The 25896-nt window shown below is 41.7% G+C and overlaps 1 protein-coding gene and 1 non-coding gene across 2 annotated transcripts; one reads left to right on the top strand and one right to left on the bottom strand.

Moving 5' to 3' along the window:
• On the top strand, nucleotides 1-25487 carry LOC144224021 (HLA class II histocompatibility antigen, DP alpha 1 chain-like). Its single transcript, XM_077754828.1, is given in 7 exon segments — nucleotides 1-64; nucleotides 2902-3147; nucleotides 3527-3808; nucleotides 4029-4147; nucleotides 4150-4161; nucleotides 24803-24943; nucleotides 25044-25487. Coding segments are annotated over 7 exon segments (1308 nt in total).
• Nucleotides 22191-22321, bottom strand: LOC144224097 (small Cajal body-specific RNA 20). Its single transcript, XR_013332906.1, has one exon.
• Nucleotides 25488-25896: the final 409 nt, after the last annotated feature.

A 25896-nucleotide genomic window follows, 5' to 3' on the forward strand; every position in this document is an offset into this window, starting at 1 on the left:
ATGATCCTGCAAGTCATCTCCCTGGCTGGCCTTCTGAGCTCCCATGGAACTGGGGCCATCAGGGGTGAGTGCTCTGGTGGGCCAGAGAGGGTGTAGACTATAAGGAGATTTGTAGCCCACAGGTGCTGTTTTCTCTCCTATTTCTCTTCCTTCTTCTTCCTACTATATGAGGTCTTTTGCTTTTTTTCTTTCTGACAGCAGTAAGAACCTTTGTTTATTGAATACTGAGCAAATGCCAACTCTCATTTCATTTTCACAACAACTTTTACAGGAGTGCATTTATTATTCTCATTCTGGAAATGAAAAGGCTGAGATATAAGAGACGTCTCATGAGCCCCATGTCACAGTGTGAAGAATCTCTCTCTGTTTTAAATTTCAGAGGTAAACTTCTTGAAATTGGAGTCTGCAATGTCTGCTTTGGACTTTCCTCTGTTTCTCTCAGTCCTCAGCCCACTGCATTCTCTCTTTTGTCTCCTCACATCTCTGATGCTGCTCTCAGTGAGGCCATTAGTAGCCTCCCTACAACCAAAACCAGTGGTCACTTCTCCATGTGTATCTTACCTGTGTCATTAGTAATATTTGTAATGTGACCACTTCCTCCTTCCTGGAATTTTTCTCTTGTTCTTTGTCTTGAGGTGCACACTTCCTCTTTGTTTTCTTCCTACTCATTAGTCCTCTCCTTTGCAGCTTCTTTTTAAAAACATTTATTTAAGTGATCTCTACACCCAACATGGGGCTTGAACTCATGACCCCGAGATCAAGAGTCACATGCTCCTTTGACTGAGCCAGCCAGGTGCCTCCAGCCCCCTTTTTGAATGTCGTATTTGCTAGGACACAAGATCACACACTCTGACCCTGCTATGATGACTTTGTACACATCTTGGGTGACCCAATCCAAGCTTATAACTTCATCTACCATGAGGACTCCTAGTCTAGGTCACTAGCCCAGTCTAGCCTGAGATCCATCCATTATTTTAACTGCCCTCAAATCAACTCCACTTGGTCACCCAGAAATTCAAACCCATTATGTCCCCAGAAGAACATTTTATCTTCTCTCAATCACTTTCTTGTCCTTCGTTACTTTTTCAGTCACTGATGCCACAATTCTCCATATTGCTTGGGTATTCTGGACTCCTTCGTATCCCTGTTTCCACCACAGCATTTACAGATTCCTGTGGCTTCTCATCTCTTCAATGCCATTCGCACTCATCCTCTCTTATTCTTACCCTATGTTACTGCCCCATCTACACCTTCATCACTTGTCACCCAATTGCTGAAGAGTCCTACTTGTCTTGCTTACAAATGAGCCTCCTCCAACCCATCATCTCTCCGGCTGCCACTTTCAAGTACAAATCTGATTGTGTTACTCTCTTAAGACCCTTTAATTATTTTCCAGGGTCTCTGGATCAAATTCAAACACCTGCAATTATCATACAAGTCAGATCCCAACATAGCCCTCCACACCCTCTGAGCTCTAGTCATATCCAAGGACCTACAGTCCTCCAAGAAGTCCCATGCCTCTCTGCTCCTATGTTTCCTGCTAGAGACACCGCTTCTCTCCGTCTCTGCTTGGCTAACCTCATATAAAGACCATCTTTAGGAAGCCTTACTTCAATCGCATTTTAATGCTCTCCATTTGCTCCCAAGCAGCACCTGTGTATACCCTGTGATAACACATAGTGATGACCACATATATACTAATTGTCTTTGTCTCTCTCATTCTTTGGATCTCAAACAACTTGAGGACAAAGACCATGTCATTTGAGTTATAGCTTTAGTGCCTAGAAAGTGAAAATTCACAGTAAAGTCCTTTTTGACTGAATGAAAGGAAACATCTGTAAGAGTATAATTTACTTCACAATGCACAGTGGATCCTGTCACTAGAAGCATATAAGAAGAGGATTAGTTCTTCTCATGTTGGAGCTGGAGGGCAAATCTTTGAATCTTTGATTCTGGAGTTAGACCAGTGAGCCCCAGAGTGTCACTTCCTCCTAATTCCTTTCCTTTTCTCAGCCCCAAACTGCCTCATTTTTATTGTTCTACTGTAATACTAATATATTTTTTGTTGTTGTCAATCTTTTGCTCTTTCTTACACATCAGGTGAAACTAAGATGCTATCCCATAGGTGTTTCAAATGCAACAACTTCTATTTCCAGTGGAAACTACCCTTAAAAACATAAAGTCAACAAGGACATTTGTGAATGTTGTGTGAATGATACTTGAAAATTTAATATGCCTTAAATAAAAGCATTGTGGACAAAGTTACATGACCTACCATTTTATTCTAAAGCCAAAAAAGTAACTAAAAGTCTGTAAGTAACACTAAGACTCTGGACATCTTTTCATTTCCTTCACAATTTAAAAAACTTTCCACTCTGGAAGATTTTTATTCCACTCTCCCTTCTGGGACTTTATCATTAACTTTATATGTCTGCTCCTGCAAGGATTCTGAGATGTTGTGGGTGTGAGTGGAGAGGATGATTCAATCCAATCTTTCTTCTACCAGGAATCGTGCTACCTTGGGCTTGTTATTTAACCTCTATGGACAGGTCCCTAATATACAAAAGAATGCTTTACCTGGGGCATGAAGTTGCAAAGAATAAATTGAATGCATAATAAGTCCTCCATAAATATTACCTTATTATTATGTCCAGTGTCATGATTCTTGTACTGGAGTGATAGATGCTTAAATTTTTGAGAATAAAGGGAAACAAACTGAATTTTCAGTAAGTCATTTCTCTCATTGTTTCTTCCTATTTCTTTTCTTTCAGTTTGCAGTTCTCATTTTCTGTGTTCTTCATTCATGTTATTACTATTTCCTTATCTCCTTGCTTCCTGTGTTCTGTTTACTGCCTTACATAGTCACCTGTTCTCCGATCTCGCTTCTTCCTCTTCATGCAGTGGGCCACGTGTCAACGTATGTCGAGTTTGTCCAGACACTCACACCCTCTGGGGAGTATATGTTTGAGTTTGATGAAGATGAGCAGTTCTATGTGGACCTGGATAAGAAGGAGACCATCTGGCATTTGCCAGAGTTTATTCATGCCTTCAACTTTGATGCTTGGAGGGGTATTGGCAACATTGTCATGGCAAAGAAGAACTTGAACACCCTGATTCAACGGTCCAACCACACCAGGGCCACAAATGGTACTGCTTGCTCTTGCTTATTTCTCTACTGCCCAACTGCAGGGATGGGAGGGCCCATATGCTGCATAGAGAATGGGAGACCTAGATGCCCACTCATGAATGAACCTCTCCCCATGAGCAAGCAATATTCAGCTTACAAAGCTGGGTGCTTATGTCATCAAAGGAGACACTTTCTTCTTATTCAAGAAAAAGGCTGGGCTGAGGGAGGCCAGTCAAGAGTTGGGAAGCTATGACTGACCTGGAAGCCTGTGTGTGGGGGGAGCAAAGGGTCAGCCTGAGGGAGGTGGCCCCTAACTGGGAGAATATAGGTGCTGGAGTGGTGGGGTCCTTTGAGATTCAGTCAAAGGCAGCAGATTCACCAGGTCCTGTCCCTTCTCAGAGCCTCCTGAGGTGGCTGTGTTTCCCAAGGAGCCTGTGGAGCTTGGACAGCCCAACACCTTCATCTGCCATGTGGACAAGTTCTTCCCGCCTGTGCTCAATGTCACATGGCTGCATAATGGGCAGATAGTCACCAGAGGTATAGCTGAGAGCATCTTCCTGCCCAGCACAGAATTCAGGTTCCACAAGTTCCACTACTTGACCTTCATTCCCATGGCCGAAGATGTCTATGACTGCAAGGTGGGACACTGGGGTCTGGACCAGCCTCTCCTTCAGCACTGGGGTATGGAGCCCCCACCCTTTGCCAGCATTGTACTGACACCATCTTTATATCTAGGATCCATCTTTCCACAGTATCTGCTTTCCTTAATTCCATGTGTTTTATTTCCACTTTATCCAAATTTCACCGGTGATCTCATTGTTTCTAATTCTTCATACCCCCAAACCTGAGGCCAGCTCCTGCTCTCTGCACTTTCTAACTCCAGTTTTCCTCTGTGCACCAGAGGCCCAGGAGCCGATTGAGATGCCTGGGACAATGGAGACTGTGGTCTGTGCCCTGGGCCTGGTGGTGGGCGTGGTGGGCATCATCACTGGCACCATAATTCTGAAGACCAGGTGGCCCTACAGCATCCCTGGGTGCAGAGGCCCTGGTGAGTCATCCCAGAGCTGGGGGTACTAGGGACACAGTGCAAAAGAGGAGGCAACATGGTATGGGTAGTGGGAGGGAAGGAAAAACACTTTAACAGGAGTTCCTTGAAAACTTTGCATTTCAGAATCACTGACCTAGATTAAAACAATACAATGATAAAGAACATCAGTTGAGTTGCTTACTATTTACTAAGCGCTATTCTATAAGCTTTTTATGTTTTCACTTATGTTTAGAGGTTGGTACCATTATTTCTCCATCATATAGAGTGGGAAGCAGACATGAGGAGGGTGAAGGAATCTGTCCAAAGTCACACAGCTTTATAGGTACAGAGTCTGGATTTGAACTTGGGCATTGGGGTTCCAGAGGCTCAGTCTTTTGCAATATGTAGATTATGTCATTTACAGCCATTTTATCTCTCCCTTACAATCTTCATAGCCTTGATTTTCTTCTGCTGTCTTAGTGATAGCTAGAACCTTCAATACTATGTTAAACATTTGTAATAATAAAGGACATCCTACCTTTTGCATAATCTCAAAGGAAATGCATTTTATTTCTCCATAGATATATTTGCTATAGATTTTTGGTTTATAATCTTTCCTATGTGGTAAAATTGATCAAATTCTGTTTGTGCAATTACTGAGTTGAAGTCATTTGAAATTAATATGAATGTTCTTTTTTGGTTTATTGACTTTTGGGTCATATTATAGATTTTCTGATATTGAAACTTCACGTGGCATTCCTAGGTGTTTTGTGTGGTCTCAGCCTATTGATATAAAGTAATGATGGTGATCAGCTAGGAATGCCTAGGGGCACTTGCCTGGGTCCCTACTACCTGTAGCAAGTCCCCACAGACTTTCCCCAAACAGGAACCAATGTTGTGGCTCAACTGGCCCTTGTGGTTCTTATGACTGCAAGACACTCCTCAGCAACAACCATCATGAAACTTTGAAAACAACCCAAGATTTATTAATTTATTACTCACAAGTCCTGGAAGGCACTTGGCAGCCCAGAGCCACACAGTGAGGTTTGGGGAGAAGGAGAGACCTGGGGATCTGCCATTACTGGAGTTGAGGAAGTGGTGCCTCTGATTTCACAGGCTCACTCTATTGGTGAATTTAATACATAATAAGAGCTGGAATTAAAGTGCAGGAAGGGAAAAGCAGGGTCACACAAGTGGTGCATTATCTAGGTCACCTATGGATTTATAAAAGGGGAATCTTAGGGCAGGGGCCACCTGGCTCTTTATCTAGTTGTGTATCAGACAACATGTGTCTTTTTGATGGATGTCTTTGACATGAATGCCTTGGCAATCAAAAGCTTAATGTCTGGCACTTAGATTACAATAAAATAATCTAATGGTCAGACATTTGACACTATCTTGGGATAAATCTTATTTGATCAAAATGAATGATGCTTGTAGTACACTGTTGGATTCAATGACATGGTTGACATTAATCCATAATTTTCTTCTCATGTACTTCCCTTAGCTGGTTCTGAAAATAAAGATGCACCAGCTTCAGAAAATGATTTGGAAAGTTTTGCTCCTTTTCTGTGTTCTAGAACAACATGTATAAGAGAGGAATGATTTGTTTTTGAAATGCCCTAGCTGGCACATTAGGACAGGGAAGTTGGGAAGGTATTCTTTGCTTCCCAAGCCCATCTTTGATGCTCATTACTCTATTTTCAGGTTTCTATTCCTGCCTGTAGTTTTGACATTTATGTCTTTCTAGAAATGTATCCATCTAACCTAAATTTTCAGATTTATTGGAATAGAGTTGATCATAACAAGTCCTTTTCATTTAAAAATGTGTATAGAGAGTTGTTTCTCCTTTTCACTGTGAATCTCCTACATTTTCATTAACGGTGTTGCCAAATGGCTTTACCAACCTCTTTAAACTTTCTGTTGAATCAAACTTTGATTTTGTTTATCTTCCCTGTTTTTTTTTTCTAGCACACTGAATTCTGCCCTTGTCTCTATCATTTACATTTTTTTTTTCTTTTGCTGTTTTTCTACTTTTCCATTCTCTTAATGCAAATGATTAGCACATTTGTTTTCAGGATTTCTTTCCTGGTAACATTTGTTTAAAAGCTAGACATTTTTTCCTAGGTACTACTTAAAAAAATTTTTTTTAAAATATTTATTTATTTATTTTTGAGAGAGAGCGCGCATGAGCGGAGGAGGCAGAGAGAGAGGCACACAGAACCTGAATCTGAACCAGACTCCAGGCTCTGAACTGTCAGAACAGAGCCTGATGCAGGGGCTCAAACTCAGACTGTGAGATCATGACCTGAGCCAAAGTCGGACACTTAATTGACTGAGCCACCCAGGTGCCTCTGCTCTTGTTCTTCTATAGGTGCAACTTCTCTCTCTGCAAGTGTTGAGAATTTTCTTTTTGTCTTTGAAGTTCTTACAGTTGCCTTATAATGTATTTAGATATGTGTGTTTTTAAAAGAGATGTGTTTTTTAAAAATCTATTTGTCATCAATGCACCATGTCAAAGTGATTTCATCTTTCTATAAAGCCTAGAAATATTTTATTCAGACATTTCATCTCTCTTTACTATTTCCCCTACTTTCTAGGTGTCTAATTATCCAGATGCCAGAATGTTAGTTTCTATATTTCATGTCTCATCGTTTTTATTTTAGATTTCCTATTGTTTAATCTTTCATATTGTCTTTAATTTTTTTAATGTTTTATTTATTTTTGAGAGAGAGATAGAGACAGTGTGATCAGGCGAGGGCCAGAGAGAGAGGGAGACACAGAATCTGAAACAGGCTCCAGGCTCTGAGCTGGCTGTCAGCACAGAGCCCAATGCGGGGCTCGAACCCACGAACCGTGAGATCATGACCTAAGCCGAAGTCGGATGCTTAACCTACTGAGCCACCCAGGCGCCCCTAATCTTTCATATTGTCCTTGAGAGCATTCCTTTGTTGGGCCTCTTCTTTATTAATTATTCTCCAGTTGCAGACATGACACCAGTTGTTTCATCTAAATATTCTTTATTCTAACCATTCTTAAAACTCAATAGTTCTGTTTGATTCATTGGTTTCTTGATTTTGCCTCAAATTATCAATATTCTCCTTTACCTCTCTTTTTAAACCCTTTTCTTGTGAACTGGCAGACATATGTAAGAAATACACAAAACAGTAAGGCACAGCCAATGATTATCAAGTGAACACCCATGTAACTAGTACCTAGGTTAAGACAGAACATTGCCAACACCCCAGACGCCCTCTTTAGGTCAGTAGGTAGTTTGTAAACCTTTTAGGAGCTGGAAGCTCCTTTTACTCACAGGGCTTAGCATAGTTGCTTGTACAAAGTAGGTCCTCTATACAGGTGTCTGGTACGTGAGTAATATATTATTTATTTAATGTGTACTTATTGAATACTTTGCTACCTCCAAAGATTCCAACTCTTTTGAAATTAGATGCAGCCATGTGATTCGCTTTGGATAACAAAATGTGAGAAGTGACATGTTATTTCCAGGAAGGATCATTAAGAGCCAGTGTATGATTCACTATGGTCCTTCACTCTGCTTGGGAACTTATGGGGGCAGGTGTCGAAGAAGGTCTCTTAGTCCATCTCCCTGAGTAACTATAATTAGCAGAGCTACCCTGATGGCACACTGGACATGTAGCATGAGTGAAAGCTAGATACCCCATGATATGTACATCAGCACCTCCTATCTTATTTTGATTACAAAAAATGTAAGAAAGTGTTCAGAGAGACTTCAAAGAAGCAGAGTGGCAGGAAGGTTAGAAGAATATTTCATCACCTAAGTCAAGGGAGCAGAAGTTTCAGAAAGGAGGAAGTAGCTAATGATGTTAGATGTTTATAATCTGGCAACTAAGGTAAGTATCCACCCGGCCGGTATTGAAGGATTATTGGCGCCCCTTTGTTGTGTTTTTTTTTAATTTTTTAATGTTTTTTATTTATTTCTAGGAGAGAGAGAGAGAGAGAGAGAGACAGCGTGAGCAGGGGAGGGTCGGAGAGAGAGGGAGACACAGACTGAAACAGGCTCCAGGCTCTGAGCTGGCAGTCAGCACAGAGCCCGATGCGGGGCTCGAACCCACGAACCGCGAGATCATGACCTAAGCGAAAGTTGGACGCTTAACCAACTAAGCCACCCAGGTGCCCCTATTGGGGCCCCTTTAAAGAGCAGCTTTACATGCCGTGCCCAACTCCTACCTCCGACTTTCATCATCTCATTGCTGGGCCTCACTGTCTCAGGAGTTTCAGAGAATGTGGACTGCGGAGAGCTGGAGAGAGTGAAATGACATCTTCTCAGGGTGTCCTTTGACTTCTCATTGGTCCCCCTCTGGTAGCTGCAACATCTGCTGGGAAGACCACCTTCTCCTGAGAGGCTGATGAAGAAAGAAAATGAAAGAGTCAGGAGTAAAGGGATGGAGAATTCAGTGCTAAACCAGGAGTCCTAACCCCATTGCTTGTTCTATTGCAGGTGACAACCTTTATGTGGCAGAAGAGGACATAGGAGAGTCCCCATCATCAGATCTACTTTAAAGCTCCAGTGTCTATGAATCTCTGTGTTCCTCAGCACCAATGATGGATGTCCCCAAACACCCTTCCAATTCCTGCTTGTCTGTGATTCTACTTGCACTCAGCCCCTGAAAAGGGCCTGAAGTATAGGAAGTACTCAATAAATGCTGAAATTTGACATATGGTGACAATTTGGTTCCCACATGGGATAGTCTATAGGCCCTGGTCTATAGACTCCTCCCTATAGAGCATCCTGTCAGAGTAATCCCAAGGACTAAGAAATACCTGAGTGTGCTAGACATCTCTGGTACCTTCTTTATGATTCTAGGGCCTTCCCCTGGTCTCTCTATCTTTAATTCCCTAGGAGCACATATCCTGGTCCTGTAATGTGGACGTAGTTACTGCGGTTTCTGAGCCTGTCAGGACTAGAGAATGTACTTCCCTAGCCTATAGCATGGAGTAGAGGGCAGAATATGGTTGGTGTCACTGTGGGGCTGATTTACCCTGAACTATTCCTCTCATGTCCATCCCATTGCTAATCTCCTTTGATCACCCTCCTTTTACTTCACCCAGGATTCTGACCACTTCTGGACTCTGACCTTCAGCACTCCTGTCTTCCTCTAGGCATACAAAAAGACCCATCTTCCAGTAGACACACTGTTTTGCAGGAGTTTCCCATAATAAAGCTGTTAAGGCCTTTGTGACTCAATGTCTTTATATCAAGTCATACATGGTATAAAGTCTTCTGATATACCCGCCCTTCTGATACACCTGCACCTTCTGATACACCAGGCTTTATTTTATTCCCCCCATATTTTTTCAGGGGCATCTGCAAACACCTTTACAGATCCCAGTATGTTAGCCAGTTTATTGATATCTGAATCTCAATTGTCAATTAAGGTCACGTCACCTACCAGGTCCTTGGGGCTGGAGCAAAATATGGGACTATGGATGTATGTGTTTCAGTTGGAGAACCATGGAACACTATGGAACACCATCCCCCTTGCATGGATGTGTTTTGGGATGGAGCAAGTCCTAAGCAGTGTGTTGAAGATCTAGAGGGATTAGATTCCCTACCATTAAACCCCATGGTCCATCCTTTCTCTGCATTTCAATATTTTGAAATGCACCCTGCCCTGCACTGCTTCAATATTTTTGGGGGGGGAGTAGTGGTAGTGAACTTTTAAACAAACACCAAATGATCCCCTACAAACAAATTTATATGTGGTTCCTGATATGTGTTCCTCTTTTTTTTTAGCCCACTGTTACTAGTTCCCTCTCAGGTAGAATGGAGATTATTATGGAGCCTATGTCACTGGTTTATTGGGAAATCTAATTGGGATAATACTCACTTATTTGTGAATCTCTTGAAACAGAGCCTTGCACATGAAAAAAATTACCCATTCACAGAAGTCACTACAAATAAAAAATACTCAAGGATCAATTCCCAAGACATATTTCCAATTAACCCTAGGAAAGTGATTATGATGTCTCCATTTTGATTTTCTTCCTCTTATTCCTGACCCCCACCCTGGTTGGGACTTTCAGGGCAATGTCGGTTCTAGCCTCTTTCCCAGCCACCAAGATGTCCCTTCTCCTTTTTTCTGGTTGGCGGAGCCCCACTGAGCCATTTCACTTCCACCTCCTCTCCCTCCACCAGCTAGGGATATAAGTCCTGGATTCAGAGCTCCACCCTGCCCTGCACGGCCTCATTTTCTCCTTATTGTCTGGCTCACAGTGGCCACTGCAGATACATCTGAAGTAGATAAGGAAAAGAAAAATTCATCCCTGATTTATGAGGACTAAACGAAGCAGTGCGCTCACCTAACGGGTTATCAGAGTCGCGATTGGTTTATCACGCCTAGGGCAGCTCTTTCTGGGCTCCCTCATTGAATCATCCCATCCTTTCTGCAGACCCCAGCAAGCACTCCTTGGTCTGCACTTTCAGCCTCCGAATCTCTTGGAAATGGGAGAAGCTGGTCTTATGCAGGGCATGATGGGAAGGGAGCAGCGTGAGAGGAACAGGCAGTGGGAACTGACGGGGCAGGGGTCCACTGGCAAACAAGATGCCGGAGCTACTTGTAAGGACCCAGGGAGAGAGGAGGTTCCATCTTGTTGTGTCCTAGATCTTCTGAGAGCTCAGTATGTGCCTCAGGAGGTAATACTCCATACTTTATGCAAGAAGGAACACTTAGACCCTATCTTGATGTTCAGGATAATTTTCATATGAAACAGAAAACCCATAATCATTTTGGATTGTAAAAGCAGATCTATGTTTAAAAAAAGAGAACTGCATCTATTGAGAACTGCATCTATTGATTTGAACATTTTAACACAAGTAAATTACTAGGACGGGAGGCCTGGTCAGTCTGATGACTACAGACTTATTTAAAAGATAAATCTGTATCTTTGATATGTAGCTGCATTAAAGAAGCTAAGCCTTGTTTGGTCAAGGACTATTTATCACGGTATGCAAACAAAAGGGCTTACATTTATTACATTATATTTCTAATTTAAAATTCTGATCCTAATTTGATTTCTGAGTGGTAATGGTAAAACACGCTCTTTGGAATCATATGCTGAATCAGTGCTGCATGAGCATAGGTTGTATAACACAAAATCCACTGTGGGCTCATCCTTGAGTAACTAAGGATGGTCCCAGATCTACAGGGATGAAGGTGGAAAACATAAATATGGGGCAGCGCAAAGAGAGCGTGAATTCAGAGGTGGTCTATATCCAATTTGGTGCCTTTCCCAGCAGTTAGAATACCCCTTTTCATGTTTTCCTTCTTGCCTTATATATACATAACAATGAACTTCTTCACTAACTCATACTGTTTACCAAAATCCTCAAAAAAAGCAACAGCAGAGATGATTTGGTGTGCATATTCTTAAGAGAAAACAGACAATAACATTGGCTTTTTATTTCTTATGGAACTACAAGAAGGGAACTTGGATAGGTACCTCCTGAGAGAAAGCGTACATGGAATCAAAGAGAATAACTGTAGAAATTAGTTTCATCCTCTTCGGAGACTGAAGTCTGTCCCAGAACCAGCCTCTGGGATGGAGGAAACCTGGAAAAATACTTGTTCCAGGGCACATACAGGTCTTTGGGTCAGATCAGGAACCCTGTTGAGGTAAAAGGAAAAGTTATCTCAGGTTGCTTATCTCTCTTCCTCTAAGTCTCAGGAAAGAAAACTTTGGTGAGAGACTGAGTCTTAGCCTGATGAAAAATAAGATTTTCTGGGCTTCCTGCATCAATGGAACAAAGAAACATTCATTTTCCACACTCATTGAAGGAATGAAGTTGAAGACCCTCTTCCTAGTAGGTACCTCAGAGTCACAATGCAATGAAAGGACTTTCTGCAACCCACCCATCAAGAAAAACAAAGCAGAGTATTACCTAGTTTTCAAGATCTTCATTACATTAAAATGAAAGGAGAAGAGGGAATGAATTCAGCCATTAAAAGCACCTTAGACAATTAGAAGAACTTTCCCATCTCCTCTCCATTACCATGATCCCATCACTGAAAATCAAGGCATTGGCTGGTTGAAGACTAACCCATTACTAAATGAACTCAGGCATGACCTAAGTACATGGAGACCCCATGTGCCTGGTTGGGATAAGATTCCAGCCTGGAGATTTCTCTCTCCCCACAGGCCATTTTTTTTCCTCCATGACAATTTGATTTCAGGGGCCTCTAGAATTCTCTGGCATTGCTTTTCTGTGTCAGCTCCTTATCATGGAAAATGGATAAGTCAGGGGAAAGCCAAACCTCAGGCACCTCTCAAGTTTTCTTACCTTTCTTGTTCCCCACATGCACTAAGCTACCTACTACAAGGGAGATGAGCCCCAGCACCAAGCCCGAGGTTCCAGCCAGTGTTTCTCTAGGCAGAATGTGTGTGCCTTGGGGAAACAGAGGCCCAGTGGCAGTCTCACCTCTACCTGCTGCAGCCCCTTCAGGTACTGAGATTCTGGAGCCTGATATGTAGAACCAATATGAGGGCCACAAGAGGTACACACCTTGCAGAAGAAGGAAATTTATTTTTTTAATTTTTAAAAAATTTATTATTTTATTATTTTTTATAGTTTATTGTCAAATTGGTCTCCATATAACACCCAGTGCTCATCCCAACAAGTGTCCTCCTCCATGCCCATCACCTTCCCTTCCTCTCTCCTCCACTCCCATCAGCCCTCAGTTTGTTCTCAGTATTCAAGAGTCTCTCATGGTTTGTCTCCCTCCCTCTCCCCAACTATTTTCTCCCCTTCTCCTCCCCAATGGTTGTCTGTTAAGTTTCTCCTGTTTCACTTATAAGTGAAATCATATGGTATCTGTCCTCTGCCTGACTTATTTCACTCAACATAACACCCTCGAGTTCCATCCATGTTGCTACACATGGCCAGATTTCATTCTTTCTCATTGCCATGTAGTATTCCGTTGTATATATAAACCACATCTTCTTGATCCATTTATCAGTTGATGGACATTTAGGCTCTTTCCATGATTTGGCTATTGTTGGAAGTGCTGCTGTGAACATTGGGGTACATGTGCCCCTATGCATCAGCACTCAGAAGAAGGAAATTTAGAAAGGACCTCCAAATTCTGGAAATTAGGCTGTGACTTCAAAAAGGGCACACATGCTAATTCTGGTAGTTGCCTCTCTCACTCAGATAAGCTAAAAGGCTGAAAGCAGAGAACAGTTCCCATGTGTGAGGGTAATTCAGGAAGGTGTCTGAGTTTCCTAGGTTTTCTGACAAAAGCAGAGATCTATGAATCTTTAGTATCCCCTAGGTCAGAGCAGGCAAGTCTCTGCTGCTCCAGCTCTGAACTATTAGCAGGGGTTTCTCTAAGAAAAAGATGGGAGAAGATATGACCCCAGTGTATAGACACATAAGACAAGATGAATGGACCCCAGTGCTAGAACATACCCTGTTTCCAGAATTTAGGGTCTACATGGTTATCAGGGAATCTCACTCCACTCCAGTGACAGGACCAACCAGGCTGGGATGCTCCACTTGGTGAGTATAGACATCTCCCTGCTGAAGGGTCATTGCCAGCATCACCAAGATCTGGAAGATCCAGTCTTTATTATGGAAGAGGTTGGTGGACATAACTCTAGCTATTCTCCTGTCCATTCAGGAACTAGTGGGGTTGAATGTGGCCTGGATAGAAATCTGTCATGTGGTAGACAAAGTGCTGGAGGGATCCATTCTTCAAAGGGGGAGATGTTCACTTTAGGCTTGACTAAGAATTGGAAAGAGAGAAAAAAAAGGTAATGGCATGTGAGATTATTTCTTAGACATTTTCATCATAGAGTTGATTTCTAGATGTTTAAAATATAAATGACATAATTAGGCTCATAGATAAAGGTGGAACAGATGGAAATAAACCTCTAAATGGAATATTCATGACCTTGAATTATATAATAAGGATTGAGAAGGATAGGAGAAAGACAAGGCAGCACTTTGTCGCACATTTAGCTGAAATTTTAACTGTAAAGAAAAAAAATTTAACTGTAAGTCACTGAGTAATAATAGTCTTTGGAAAAAGAATATATAACAAGCTGTGAGGTGACCTACCTTTTCAATGTTTATCTTGATGAAAAGGATACAAAATTTGCTCAAATAATTTCTGAAAATTAAATACACAGGCAATGGTATTATCTTGTTATACGAATCTAATAACTTTATTTTATTAAAAAATAAAGGAAATTAAGCAAGTTTGATATGACTCATTCTTCAAATAACTTAAATATTTTGGTCTTCCCTACAAAAATCAAAAATCTTCATATTTATAGTGATAGCTCCAAACTCAGTATTCTGAGACCCTATATGCTACATCAGTAGGAATTCTAGTTTTTAACTTCCTCTTCTGCAATATGTCGTCTCAGGTTCCTTGAAGAATCCCACAAATAATCAGGTGGTATCTGGGCCTCTGCATTTCTCTATGATGTCCCATCTTTTCCTTCTTCATCTTCTGTGCTGTTCATAGGTCAGTTTCCAAGCTGATGTCTACTTCCTGTGACCTCCAGATGTCCAGTACAGTTACTTCTTTTGGACATCTGCCACCAGTACCCTTCCTTCCTCCAGAGGGCAGAAAATGTCCATGTGTCCCTAGAGAATAATCTATTCAGAGCAATTTCCCAAATCAGAGCTTCTATGTCCTTAATAATTTAATTCCTTCTTTTCTACTTTGTGCACAAACATCCTAGGGTGCATCCAGGTCAGGTAAAGGTACAGTAAATATACCTATGCCCATTGTTCCGTGTGATACTTTTGCTTTGTGCATACTGGGTGAGAAAATATCATAACAAAACTAAACTGAATGGGTGTATAAGCACTTCCTGTGGTTCCTCTCCTGGCTCAGCACAGAGTGAGCATCTGATAAAACCCAGCTCCTAACTTCCCTCTGGAAGGAATTAGATTGGACATCTATAACACTGGCTTTTTTAGACGTTGAGTAAGGGTCTGGCTCCTAACTAGCCTGTCCATAGGACAGGGTCTGGAATTTGCTAGTATCCTGGGGACTATAGAGAATAAGTGGTGGTTTCAAATACATCTATGGGCTCCTTCTATGGTTCCTTTTCCCCAGTTCACTTTGGTGATAAAGCCCAGCACCTAGCTCCTCCCAGAAGGAGTGAGACTGCACAACCAGCATCCTGACTTTTCTCACTACTGCCCAAGGGTCTAGCCTTTAACTTACTTGTTTCTAGGAGCTGATGGGGCAGGCAATCACTAGTTCCCTGGGAGCATGAATGGGGGTGTGGGCACTTTCCACAACTCCTCCCCTGACTTGTTCCAACAGTGGAATGAAGCTTCCAGCCTCTCCCTAGAAGGAGCTGAACTATATATCTAGCCTCCCAACTTTTCCAGGTGCTACTGGAGACACTGGCTTCCAACTCACCAGTCTCTGAGAGCTTGGCTGTCCCTTGAACGACAGGGCTTGACATTCATTAGGCCCCAAGGGACCACAGAGAGAAAAACAATGATGTAGGGGCACCTGGGTGGCTCTGTCGGTTAAGTATATGACTTTGGCTCAGGTCATGATCTCATGGTTTGTGGGTTTGAGCCCCACGTTGGGCTCTGTGCTGACAGCCAGATCGGAGCCTGGAGCCTACTTCAGATTCTGTGTCTCTCTCTCTCTCTGATCCTCCCCTGCTCATGCTGTCTCTCTCTCAGAAATAAAAAACATAAAAACATATATATAACTTCCTTATATACTTAAAAAAAAAAAAGAAAAACAATGACATAATAGTGTGTGGTCTTAGGGGACACCTGGAAGGCTCAGTCAGTTAAGCATCTGACTCTTGATTTCAGCTCAGGTCATGATCTCATGGTTCATGGGTTTCAGTTCCACATCAGGTTCTGAGCTGGCAGTGCAGAGCCTGCTTGGGATTCTCTCTCTCTCTCTCTCTCTCTCTCTCTCTCTTCTCTCCTGCTCATACTTGCTCACTTTCTCTCTTTCTTAAAAACAAACAAACAGACAGTGTGTGATCTGAGTGAGAATACAGGCATTTGTCACAGCCTCATGGCTGCTAAGAACACAGACAGTGGTTTGGAAACACATAACAATTTGAAAAGCACCCAGAATATTTGGCTGGGCTGATTGGTAAGGGTCTTGTCCTGTATGAGGCCAATCCATGAAGATTAGGAGAGGTGAATGTTTGGTCTAATACACAGACATGACACAGAGTCAAGGAAAATGAAGAAACAGAGAAATGTGTCTCAAACAAAACAGATAAATCTCTTGAAATCAACCTTAATGAAATGGAGATATGTGATTTACCCCACAAAGAATTCAAAATAATGGTCATTAAGATTAAGATCACTGAGATTGAGAGCAATGCATGAACAAAGTGAGAATTTCAACAAAAAGAAAAATTTGAAACTACCAAATGCAAATCATAGAACTGAAGAATATAATAACTGAACTGAAAAATTCAATAGTGGTGTTCAATAGCAGACTAGATCAAGTAGAATAAAGAATCAATGAACTTGAAAATGGGTTAGTGGAAATAATCTAGTCAGGGGAGCCAAAAGAAAAAGTAGTGAAAAGAGTGAAGATAGCTTAAGGGACTTGAGATATCATCAAATGGACCAATACATGCATTATGGGAATTCCAGAGGAAGAAGATGGAGGACGAGGAGGAAGGGAGGGGAGGAAGAAGAGGAGAAGAAGAAGAGGAGGAGGAGGAGAAAAAGGATAAGGAAGAGGAAGAGGAGAAGGAGGAGGAGGAGGAGAAGACAAAGATGAAGATGAAGACAAAGAAGAAGAAAGAGAGAGAGTGAGAGAGGGAGAGGCAGAAAGTTTATTCAAAGAAATAATGCTAAAAATTTCCAATCTGGGGAAGGAAATAGGGATTCAGATCCAAGAAGCCTAAAGAATATTAAAGACGTTGAACACAAAGAAACCCACGCTGAGGCCTATTATAATTAAATTATTAAAGGCAAAGGCAAAGAGAATTTTGAGAGCAGCAGGAAGAAAAACTGATTTCAATAAAACTATCAGATTTTTCAGCAGAAACACCACAGGCCAAAAAAGAGTGGGATATGATAAATTTAAAGTGCTGAAAGAAAACAAACCCTGACAACTAAGAATGCTATATCCAGCAAAACTGTCCTTCAAAAATAAAGGGAAGATAAAGACCTTCTCAGGTAAACAAATGCTGAGGGATTTCATCACTAGATCTGCCTTATAAGAAATGTTAGAAGGAGGTGAAATGAAAGGATGCTAACAGCAAAATAACTTAAAGTATGAAATATATTGGTAAAGGTGAAAATATAGACATATGAAATGCTGTATCACTGTAACAATGGTGAGCAAATCACTTAATTGTAGTATAAAAATTAAGAGACAAAAGCATTAAATGTAACTATAACTAAAATTGCATTAATGGATATACAATATAAATATATGTAAATTGTGACATCAATAACATCTAATGTGGGGGAAAGGGGAGAGATAAAAGTGTAGAGTACTTGTATGCAAGTGAAGGTGAGTTGTCATTAGCTTAAAACAGAGTGTTATAACTGGAAGATATTTTGTATAACCCCCATTGTAACTACAAAGAGAATACCTACAGAAGCCACACAAAAGAGAAAAGAATTAAAGCCAATCAATAAAAAAAAAAAAGAACACAAAGAAAGAAAAAAAATGAGGAACAAAGAACTATAAGATAAACAGAAAACAGTTAACAAAATGGCAATATTTAAATCCTTCCTGGTGTGCCTGGGTGACTCTGTCAGTTAAGCATCAGACTCTTAGTTTTGGCTCAGGTCACGATTTCACAGTTAGTGGGTTCGAACCCTGCACTGGGTTCTGTGCTGACAGCAAAGAGCCTACTTGGTATTCTCTCTCTTGCCCTCCCTCTGTCCCTCCACCACTTGTGCTGTTTCTTTCTCAAAATAAATAAATAAGTAAATAAATACATAAATAAAAATTAAAAAATCCTTCCCAATCAATAGTTACTGTAAATGCAAGTTGCTTAAGTCCTCAGTGAAAAGACATAGAATGACTGAGTGGATAAAAAAAAATCCAAGATCTAACTATATGCTGTCTATAAGAAACTTACTCTAGATTTAAAGATACACATAAGATGAAATGAAGGAATTAAAAGAAGATATTCTGTGCAAATAATAACCAAAAGAAAATAAGGATGGCTATAAATACAGCAGACTAAACAGACTTTAAGTAAAAAACTGTCTTTAGAGACAAAGAAGGTCATTACATTAAGATAAAAGGGCCAGTCCAATAGGAAGATATCATGTGAATATAAATGTACCCAACACCAGAGCACCTAAGTATACATAACAAGTACTGACAGATCTGAAAGGAGAAATTGATGGCAATAAATAATTGTAGGAGACTTCAATACACTTTCAATGGGTGGCACTTCCAGACAGAAAATCGATAAACAGTGGAGTTAAACAACAGTGTAGAATAAATGGACCTAAAACATACACACAGTATTTTCCATCCAACAGCATAAGAATATATATTCTTCTCAAGCATACACAGAACATTCTCCAGAACAAACCACATATTAGGTCAAAAAACAGGTTTTAACAAATTTAAGAAGATCAAAATCATATCAAGTATCTTTTGCAATCATGATGGAATAAAACTAGAACTGAATAACAGTGAGAAAATGGGAAAATTCACAAATATGTGGAAATTAAAGACCACATTCTTCAACAATTGGTCAAAAGGGAATTAAAAAAATATCTTGAGAAAAGGAAAATGCAAACACAATGTACTAAAACTTATGGGATGCAGCCAAAGTAGTACTAAGAAGGACATTTTTAGCAGAAGGAGAAGAAGATGGAGAAGAAGGAGAAGATGAAGGAGATGAAGAAGACGAAGAAGAAAGAAGAAAGATCTCAAATAAACAACCTAAGTTTACAATTTAAGGAACTACAAAAGAACTAATGACACTCCAAGTTAGCAGAAAGAAATAATAAAGATTCGAGCGGAAATAAATCAAATAGATAATAGAATAGATATCAACAAAACTGAGAGTTGATTTTTTGAAAAGATTTAAAAAATTGATAAGCCCTTAATAGAGTAAGAAAAAAGAGAGAAGACTGAAATAAATAAAATCAGAAGTGAAAGAGGAAACATTAAATGGATGCCACAGAAATAAACAAGATCATAGAGAACTTTATGAACAATTATATGCCAACAAATTGGGTAGCCTAGAAGAAATGGAAAAGCGACTAGATAATAACAAGATAGAATCAAGAAGAAATAGAAAGCCTGAAAAGACCAATAACAAATAAGAAAACTGAAGGAATAATTAAGAACCTCCCAACAAAAAAAAAGACTGGGACCAGAAGGCTTCATGGGTGAATTTTATCAAACACTCAAAGAAGAATTAATACCAATCCTTCTAAAGCTCTTCTGAAAAATAGAAGAGGAAACATTTTCAAACCATTTATGAACCTAGCATCACCCTGATACCAAAGTCAAAGACAATGCAAGAAAAGAAAACCCACAGGCCAATATCCCTAATGAACACTGATGTTAAAATCCTCAATATAATATTAGTAAACTAATGCAACAGCACATTAAAAGGATTACACACCATGATCAAGTGGGATTTATCTGTGGGATGAAAAAAATGGCTCCATATTGGCAAATCAATCAATATGACACACCATATTAACAGAGTGAAAGAGGGGTACCTGGGTGGCTCAGTTGGTTGAACATCTGATTTTGGCTAGGGTCATGATCTCATGGTCTGAGAGTTCAAGCTCTGTGTTGGGCCTGTGCTGACAGCTCAGAGCCTGGAGCCTGCTTCAGATTCTGTGTCTTCTCCTCTCTCTGCCCTCTCCAACTCGCACTCTGTCTCTCTCTCTCTCAAAAATAAACATTAAAAAAAGAATGAAAGATAAACACGATTATCTCATGATAGATGAATATAGAAAAAGCACTTGACAATATCCATTTGAGATAAATACTATCAACAAAATAGAGGTGGAGGAACTTAGCACAATAAAGGTCATATAGCAAAAGCCCACAACCTATACCATGATCAATGAGGAAACCCTGAAAACTTTTAAGATCTGATGTAAGGCAACAATGCCCACTCTTACCACTTCTATTCAGTTTAGTACTGGAAACCCTAGCCTGAGCAATTAGACAAGAAAAAGAAATGATCCAAAACAGAATGGAAGAAGTAAATTTATCTTTGTTTGCAGATGACATGATTATGTATGTAGAAAACTCCAAAGATTCAACAACAACAACAAAACTGTTAGAACCAATAAATGAATCCAGGAAGGTTGCAGGACACAAAATCAACATATGAAAACCAGTGGTGTTTTCATATACTAACAAGACTATTCTGAAAAGAAAATTAAGGAAACAATCACATGGCAACAAAGAAAACTAAAATACCTAGGAATAAACTTAACCAAAAAGATAAAAAAAATTGTACACCAAAAATTATAAAACATTGATGAAAGAAATCCAAACAGACACGGATAAGTTAAAAGATCTCAATACTCATGGACTGGAAGGATATTGTTATTTATTTATTTATTTATTTATTTATTTATTTATTTATGTATTTATTTTACAAATAGTTTATTGTCAAGTTGGTTTCCATATAACACCCAGTGGTCATCCCCACAAGGGCCCTCCTCCATGCCCATTTCTCCCCTCCTCCCCCCACACCCATCAGTCCTCAGTTTGTTCTCAGTATTCAAGATTCTCTCATGGTTTGTCTCTCTCTCTCTCCCCCACTATTTCCCCCCTTTTTCTCCCCCATGGTCCTCCGTTAAGTTCCTCCTAATCCTCCTATACGTGCAAACATATGATATTTGTCTGGAAGGATATTGTTAAAATGTCCACACTACTCAAGGTGATATACAGATTCAATGCAATTCCAATGCAATTCCAATGAAATTCTTTATAGAAATAAAAAAATAGGGCACCTGGGTGGCTCAGTCGGTTAAGCGTCCGACTTTGGCTCAGGTCATGATCTCACGGTTCGTGGGTTCGAGCCCCACGTTGGGCTCTGTGCTGACAGCTCAGAGCCTGGAGCCTGTCTTTGGTTCTGTGTCTCCCTCTCTCTCTGACCCTCCCCTGTCTCTCTCTCTCTCAAAAAATAAAACATTAAAAAAAAAAAAAGAAATAAAAATAATCTTCATCACAGGAAACACAGAAGACCCGAAGTAGCCAAAACAATTTTGAGCAAGAACATCACATTTCCTAATTTTTCTCCACAGAAAGTGGTTTCTTGCTTTTAGGACAAAAAAAGATGCTTTCAGAACTTTTGTTAGTGAAGAAAAACTGTTAGAACTTGAAAACTTCTCTAAAACATTATTTTGTCAGTTGATTAAGTAGGCACTTCAACACAGAAAACTTCCCACTTGCAACTGTGTGGAGCCCGAACTGTTCAATTAGATAGAGGTTACTGCTTACAAGTGGGGCTTATGCTTATGGGCAGTGCCAGGTCTGACCTCCTTGCCCTGACACCCGTGTTGCTCCTTACTCTCCAGCACCCACTCATGGCTCTTCCTCACCACCCCACCTCTCACAATCTTGTACAGGACCTTATGGCAGGAGACACAGCTCTGAGTGGATGGATGGAACAGCCTGGCTGGCACCCAAGCTAATCCATGTAGGGAAAAATGGTGATTCTCTCTGAGTTAGGTAGCCTCAGATGCTCCTTCTACAACAGAAGTCCCCACTTTTGGGCACCCTCTATTCTCCCAGTAATATCCCCTGGGGCCAAAACAGTTGTATAGTAGGAGACCAGGGGAGAGGCCCCACTCCTTCACAGGCATCTTTGTTGTACATAACTGCCTGTTTAGGTGTTTGTTAGGTGTTGCCTATGGGGCAAAGGGCCAAGCTATTTTTGGGGCAACACAGGCCAGGTTCAGCTCATGAGAACCTAGCACTCTCTAATGAGAGCCAGAGGCCCCATGCCCAGTGCTGTCACTTCAGACCCTAGTCTGGCTATGGGACTGGCATGTCTGGTATAGAACAAGTGGAGGCTCCCAGCAACCACAGATGTCTGAGGCAGGAAAACAAGGCTGCCAGCTTGTGGCAGCCCTCACAATGATCCTCAAGGGCTGAGCTTGTCCTCCAGCCCCGGCTGAGGAGAAAAGGGACCCCCTGCAGCCCCATGGGAGAGAGGCCCTGCCTAATTTCAAAACAGATTACAAAGTAATCAAAAACAGTAATGGTACTGGTATAAAAACCGACATATAGGTGAATGGAACAGAATACGGGGTCCAGAAATAAATCAGTGCATCTGTGTTCAATTGGTCTTCAACAGGAGTTTCAAAAGCAGGGGAGAGTCTCTTCAATAAATATTACTGGGAAAATCGGGTATCTACATGCAGAAAAATGAAATTGGCCCCTTGTCTCACACCATATATAAAAATCAACTCAAAACGGATTAAAGACTTACACATAGGCTGAAACCATAAAATCCCAGAAGAAAATATAGGAGGAAAGCTCCTTCACAATGAGAAGAGATATCATCTCATACCTGTTAGAAGGGCTATTATCAAAAGACAAAAGATATGTGTTGCCAAGGATGTGGACAAAAGGCAATTCTTGTACACTGGGAGTGGGGATGGAAATTGGTACAGCCATTATGGAAAACAGTAAGGAGTGTCCTCAAGAAATTAAAAATAGAACTACCATATGATCCAGTAACCTCATTTCTGAGTATATACCTACTGTATATATGTATGAATATATATATTGTATATATAATTATACATAATACACATGCTAATTAGCTATATAGCTAACACTATGCTAAAATAAGGCAGACACAGACAAATACTGCATGATCTCACTTACATATGTAATCTAAGATAGTCAAACTCAGAGGTAGGGAGTAGAATGGTGGTAACTAGGGGCTAAGGGGAGGTGGAAAGGGGAGATGTTGGTCAAAGGGTTTACATTTTCAGTTATATAAGATGAATAGGTTCTGGAGATCTTATGTACAGTGTGGTAATTACAGCTAACAATACCATATTGCATACCTGAAATTTGTTGAGGGTAGATTTCAATTGTTCTCAACACACACATGCAGAAAGACAATGGCTACCATGTGAAGTGATGAATATGTTAATTAGCTTGGTTGTAGTGATCATTTCACAACGTATACATCAAAATATCAAGTTGGACACCTTAAATCTATATAATTCCTATTTGTCAATTATACCTCAATAAAACTGAAAAAAAAATCTTCAGGGTCTGCCATCACTTAACTGGCTACTTGGGAATTAGTAGGAAGCTAATTAAAATTAAATTTCCAGACCTCACCACCCACTAAATCTCTGGGCAGAGATTCTGGGAGATCTGTGCTTTAGGGAAGATGTGTAGGAAATTCCAGTGAGCAGGGCTTGGGACCCTTTGGCCTTTGAAGATAAACCCAAACTCCTTAGGGTGGCATTCAGCACTCTCTGCTATCTGGCAGCTGATCACTGCTAGAGAAAATAATGTCATTCAGCAGATCTGCAACCCTACAAAATCTGTATGACTTTCAATAATTTGCCATTTCTATTACTTGTCTTTGCACATTTCTCTCACCTAATTACCTTAGCAACTTGCCTTTTAAAAAATTTATTTCGTTTTTGGGAGAGCCCAAGCTGGGGAGGGGCAAAGAGAGGGGGACAGAGGATCCGAAGCGGGCTCTGTGCTGACAGGCGGACAGCAGTGAGCCTGATGTGGGGTTTGATCTCACAAACCACAGGATCATTACCTGAGCCGAAGTTGGAGGCTCAACCTACTGTGCCACCCAGGTGCCCCAGCAATTTGACTTTTAAAAGATGTCACTCTTTTGGGGGCACTTGGATGGTTCAGTTGGTTAAACCTCCGACTTCAGCTCAGGTCATGATGCTGTGGTCAGTGAGTTCAAGCCCCGCGTTGGGCTCTGTGCTGACAGCTCAGAGCCTGGGGCTTGTTTCAGATTGTGTCTCCCTTTTTCTCTCTGCCCCTCTCCCACTCACACTCTGTCTCTCAAAAATGAACAAACATCAAAAAAAAAAAAGATGTCATTCTCTTAATTCCCACCCGATTTGTCCACCATCTCATTCTAGCAGATGACCTTGTTTTCCACTTTCCCAAGAGGAAACAAAAGGTGGGACACCCACAACCTGTCCCTTCTCCCACCCTTCATCCTTTCCTTTGTCTCTGTTGCAAGGGTCTTGTTTTTGTTCACAGCTCACTCCTCCATCCCTCAGTGCTATTCTCTCTGGTCTACTCTGTCTGTACAAGTTGACAGAAAGAAGCTCAGCTCTCCCCTTCTCTTTATACCGATTCCTAAAAGAACAGCACAATTGAGCCCCCAAACTACCCTGTGCCAGCTGTGGGAAGTCAAAGACAACTAAAATGCCATCTCAGCCCCCATGGGGTCTTAGGCTCCACACTTGCCCTCACCCGCTTTACTTCTCAGCCGGCCCTGGGCCTGTCCTTTTCCCTGGCTGCCTGCTCTCCCCAAGCCTCCCTATTTCCAAGCCCACACTGCAACCTGTCTTCACTTCATTTTCGCAAGTCATTGCTACCATTGGTTTAGTCACCCTCTTAATCTCAGCTTCTGGCACATTTCTCTGTCCCACTCTCCTCTAACACCTGCTCTCCGTTTTCCGGTTTCCTTTCCAGGCTTTTCCGGTTAGCCAACACCACAAACAGCTGTCCAGGTTCCTGAGGTTCAGTCCTTTGCTCTCCTCTCCCGGGATCCGCTCTCCTCGAATATCTGACGAAAGCCAGAGCCTTCTCATGGGCTCCAGACCCTATTTTAGAGTAACTGTTCACCTGTGTCCCTCAAGCATGTGGGACCCACAGGTCTTTCCCCTCCAGCGTTTCTTCCTGCAGCGCCTGGAGGCGGTGCTGTGCTTNGTAGGCGTCCGCACACTCAGTCTGCACGCCCCGACCCTCGGGCTGCGTCCGCGCCGGGACCCGCTTCGCCCCGTTCCGGGCGTCGCCGCCGCACCAGCTCGGTCCCCGGCGTGTCCTCCCCGGTGCCCCGCGGAAGCGCGCTCTCTCCTCCCGGCTACGACGTGCCCGTCGGGACGCCGCGCCCCGGGAGACGGCCGGCGCCCTCAGCCGCCCCGCGACGGGAAGTGCGCTGCGAACAGCAGAGACGCAGAGCCGGGGGCGCCCGACCCCCACTCCCCGAAAACCCGTCGGCCCCGCGCGGTCCCCCGGGCGGAGCAGGGCGGTCAGGACCGCCTTTCCCGATCCTCCCGCCTCCCCCCAACCCTTTGCTAGCAGCTCCCGCCCCACTGCAAACTGGCGCCACCTCCCGCCGGCGGAGAGCGCTGACCCGGCGCCCCCGGGGTCCTAGTGCCGTCCAGATAGCGCTGCTTTGTATTCCTTGAGCTTTCGCAGGGTCTGTGTTGCATTTATTGAGGGAGATGGCCTGTTAAAATAAAAACCGAACGGAGGCCAGCCTTAAAAATTCTAAACGGACAAACCAGTTTGATCATACAAAGCTTAATTTAGCTTATTTTACATGGCTAACTTGACCTAGATCATTTTGGACTTATGCTTCTGGAAATGATAAACAAAACTTGAACTGTGTCTCAAGGTTGATACGAGGGAACCACTGAAAATTCTCATATTGTAGCCAATTTGTCAAGAATAAACAGTCACTGCTTTCTCACAGCGCAAGCTGCTTTAGAAAAATATACTCTCGAGCCTCTTTCCATGCTCTGGTCTGAGAGCTCGCGGTCTGCAAACTGCATTTTTGGTGT

The sequence above is a fragment of the Crocuta crocuta genome, unplaced genomic scaffold (assembly GCF_008692635.1).
Source record: "Crocuta crocuta isolate KB4526 unplaced genomic scaffold, BGI_CrCroc_1.0 scaffold132, whole genome shotgun sequence".
NCBI lineage: Eukaryota > Metazoa > Chordata > Mammalia > Carnivora > Hyaenidae > Crocuta > Crocuta crocuta.